This window comes from Triticum aestivum, unplaced genomic scaffold (genome assembly GCF_018294505.1).
Source record: "Triticum aestivum cultivar Chinese Spring unplaced genomic scaffold, IWGSC CS RefSeq v2.1 scaffold172257, whole genome shotgun sequence".
Classification (NCBI taxonomy): Eukaryota; Viridiplantae; Streptophyta; class Magnoliopsida; order Poales; family Poaceae; genus Triticum; species Triticum aestivum.
In genome coordinates this window covers 1-2,765 of record NW_025244449.1, presented here as the reverse complement: position 1 = coordinate 2,765, position 2,765 = coordinate 1, and the positions used below count along the sequence as shown (strand labels likewise).

General features: G+C 39.5%; 1 protein-coding gene across 1 annotated transcript; it reads left to right on the top strand.

The window, feature by feature from the left end:
* The first annotated feature begins 43 nt into the window (after positions 1 to 43).
* LOC123177033 (polycomb group protein EMF2B-like) lies at positions 44 to 2,354 on the top strand. Its single transcript, XM_044591002.1, has 5 exons — positions 44 to 122; positions 784 to 867; positions 1,020 to 1,099; positions 1,650 to 1,739; positions 1,952 to 2,354. The coding sequence occupies exons 2-5, from the start codon at positions 787 to 789 to the stop codon at positions 2,073 to 2,075; spliced, it is 375 nt and encodes a 124-aa protein (XP_044446937.1). The 5' UTR covers positions 44 to 122; positions 784 to 786; the 3' UTR covers positions 2,076 to 2,354.
* Positions 2,355 to 2,765: the final 411 nt, after the last annotated feature.

Sequence of the window (2,765 nt, the reverse complement as noted above, 5' to 3'; positions counted from 1 at the left end):
TATCACATTATGCATTGTAAGATTTAAAATGTTAAGTTAAACTAACTGTTTTATTTTGTATACTGTCTGGCAGCCGGCAACTCCTGCAGAAATGTCAGTTTTTCCATTCTCACAGGGCACAGGTGTGTGGAAAATAAAAACCCTCTCATTGTATTGTTCTATGTTCTTTAAACTTTATTGTTCTATTTCTGTTGCCTGTTTGCATAGTTGATAGTTCCATAATTCTTGTTTAGCCTTAGGATTTTGTATCCACATTTTGTTTTCTGGGTGCCTGGTCTTTAGTTATTTTGTACGGGGGAATAATCAGTTCAACCTCTAACTTAGCATTTGAATTTGATGCTGATTTATAGCCGAGGTCTAAAATGTTAGGTTCTTTCTCCTCAGAGGTTGGTGTGTAGTAATACTCTTCTCCATTCACGATTAGCTTCTCTTGAAATAAAATATGGTGATCTGGAAGAGCTTGCGTGTTTATTTTACACAAATACCAGACTGCCAGTCTTGCTAGCGTGATGTCTGGTTTGAGTGTCAGACTATATGGTTGGGCTTGGCTGTACGTCAGTCTTCGTTGTCTTGCTTTTAATGCAGATGCTCATCGTTTGGTTATTGCACTGCCCCTAATTATATTTTGTTTATTGGATTTTACGTATTATATACTATTTATTTGTTATTATGACCTTGGACTTTGGATTATCTACAGTTTATTTTTCTACATTTGAAATCTAGCTTGACTGCATTTACTACGTTTCTTTTTTCTTTGACCCGAATTCACTACGTTTCTTGTAGCCAATGGCACTGGAACAAGTTTTCTCGGACCGTGATAGTGAAGATGAAGTTGATGATGACATCGCCGATTTTGAAGATAAACGGGTCAGATACAGTCATATTTTTTTCATCGTCTTTGTTCGGAAACATAAAATTTATATTCATGCTGTTGCCTGCACGTGAGCTCAAGTCAGTCTCTGTCTAAAAATTTATTTCTACTATTCCCCCTTTTAAGTTATTACATTTCTGTGTTGCAGATGCTTGAGGATTTTGTTGACGTCACAGACCATGAGAAACTTATTATGCATATGTGGAATTCATTTGTTCGGAAACAAAGGTCAGGACTATTTTTGCGTTCTTCCTTAATTGGAAATCTCTTTTTTATGATTTTAGTTGTTGTGAAATTTTGGATATGAAAATTCTTCGAGTACCAAGTCCTCATCATTTTATATTGTTTTAAAAGGTGTTTTGTGATGCGTTAAGCTGGGGGTGTTTCCAGTGAGAAGGGGGTACCATTTTGTCTTCGTCTTGCACAGAATGCATTGTTCTCCAGTCATTCTCATTTTGATGATTGTCGGAAGGCTGTTTGTTGCGTGTTGGGCATGGGTTATTTCTATATATGCTTCTTTTTTGAACTTTTTCATACGACATGATACTCCATTGAAAGTTTTCATTCCGTTTTTTCTGTTGTTGCCTTCAGAACAAAATATGTTCGTTTGAGTTTGATTCGACTATGTGTATCCACCATCTATGATATTTTTTCCTGCAGAGGATATCACAACTTTGTTTTGACAAGTTGTGTTCATCCTATGCGGTACAAATTTTGGTCTAGTGATACCCACGGAACCCTCGATGTCCATTTCTCGTACTGAATTGCTAAATTACAGGGTGCTAGCTGATGGTCATATTCCTTGGGCCTGTGAGGCATTCTCCCGGCTTCATGGAAAACATCTTGTACAGAATCCTCCTCTACTATGGTAAGTTGCTGAGCTATAGTTCTATCGATGTCAACTACTCCCTCTGTCCGGTAATATAAGTGTTTTTGACACTACACTACACTAGCGTCGAAAAACACTCTTATATTTTGGGACGGAGGGAGTAGTATCTGCTTGTGATCATCTGTAACGCCTAGCAAGGCACCTTTTTGTTTGGTGTTTATTTGACTTGCAATTTCTCGCTGGGTGAACAGGAGCTGGCGTTTCCTTATGATTAAACTCTGGAACCACAGTCTATTAGATGCCCGCACCATGAATGTCTGCGGCACAATTCTTCAAGGCTACCAAAATGAAAGCTCGGACCCCAAGAAAATGTGAGTCGAGCATAGTGCGTTCATTATAATTTAAATCAAGTGGGTGTTTGGAGAAGGCCTTAGGAGCAGGTTAAAGAGAGGTGAAAGCTGCACCTGAGGCCATGGAGGACTATTCTCGATTCTATTTACCGAACGGATTGTTGTTGTTGTTGTGTTTACATGGATTGTTGTTGTTCGTCATGTTCTGTTCCATGGATAAGCGTCTTTAGTGTCGCAGAACTTGCCGTATGGTCTGCAAACTTGAATCAGTGTTCCTTGCTGCAATAAAACCTATCTAAAATTATATCTTGTGTAAGCGTGTGCAAAATTATCATGCCGTTTAGAAATCACAGAGACTAGCACGGGAAGGTCCTGACTTGGTGTCATAGAAAGGAAACATCATGATTATCAGGACGGGGGACGAGAAGTAGCATCATTACGCACATCTATAAGAGCATCTCCATCCAACCAAGGCACTCTTCATATGTCTGAGCGGACAGCCCGGACAGGAAAGAGGAAAAAAAAGCCTAACCAATCGAGATTCTGAAAACCTTCCTCTTTGTCCGGACACAGTTCATATGTGAGGAGGAAATGGGGGTGTCCGAATGTGACCATACAACATATACATCAGATCCGGCTAGAAATCAATATGTGAGGAGGAAATGGGGATGTCCGAATGTGACCATATAACCCGTACATCAAATCCGGCCCACTC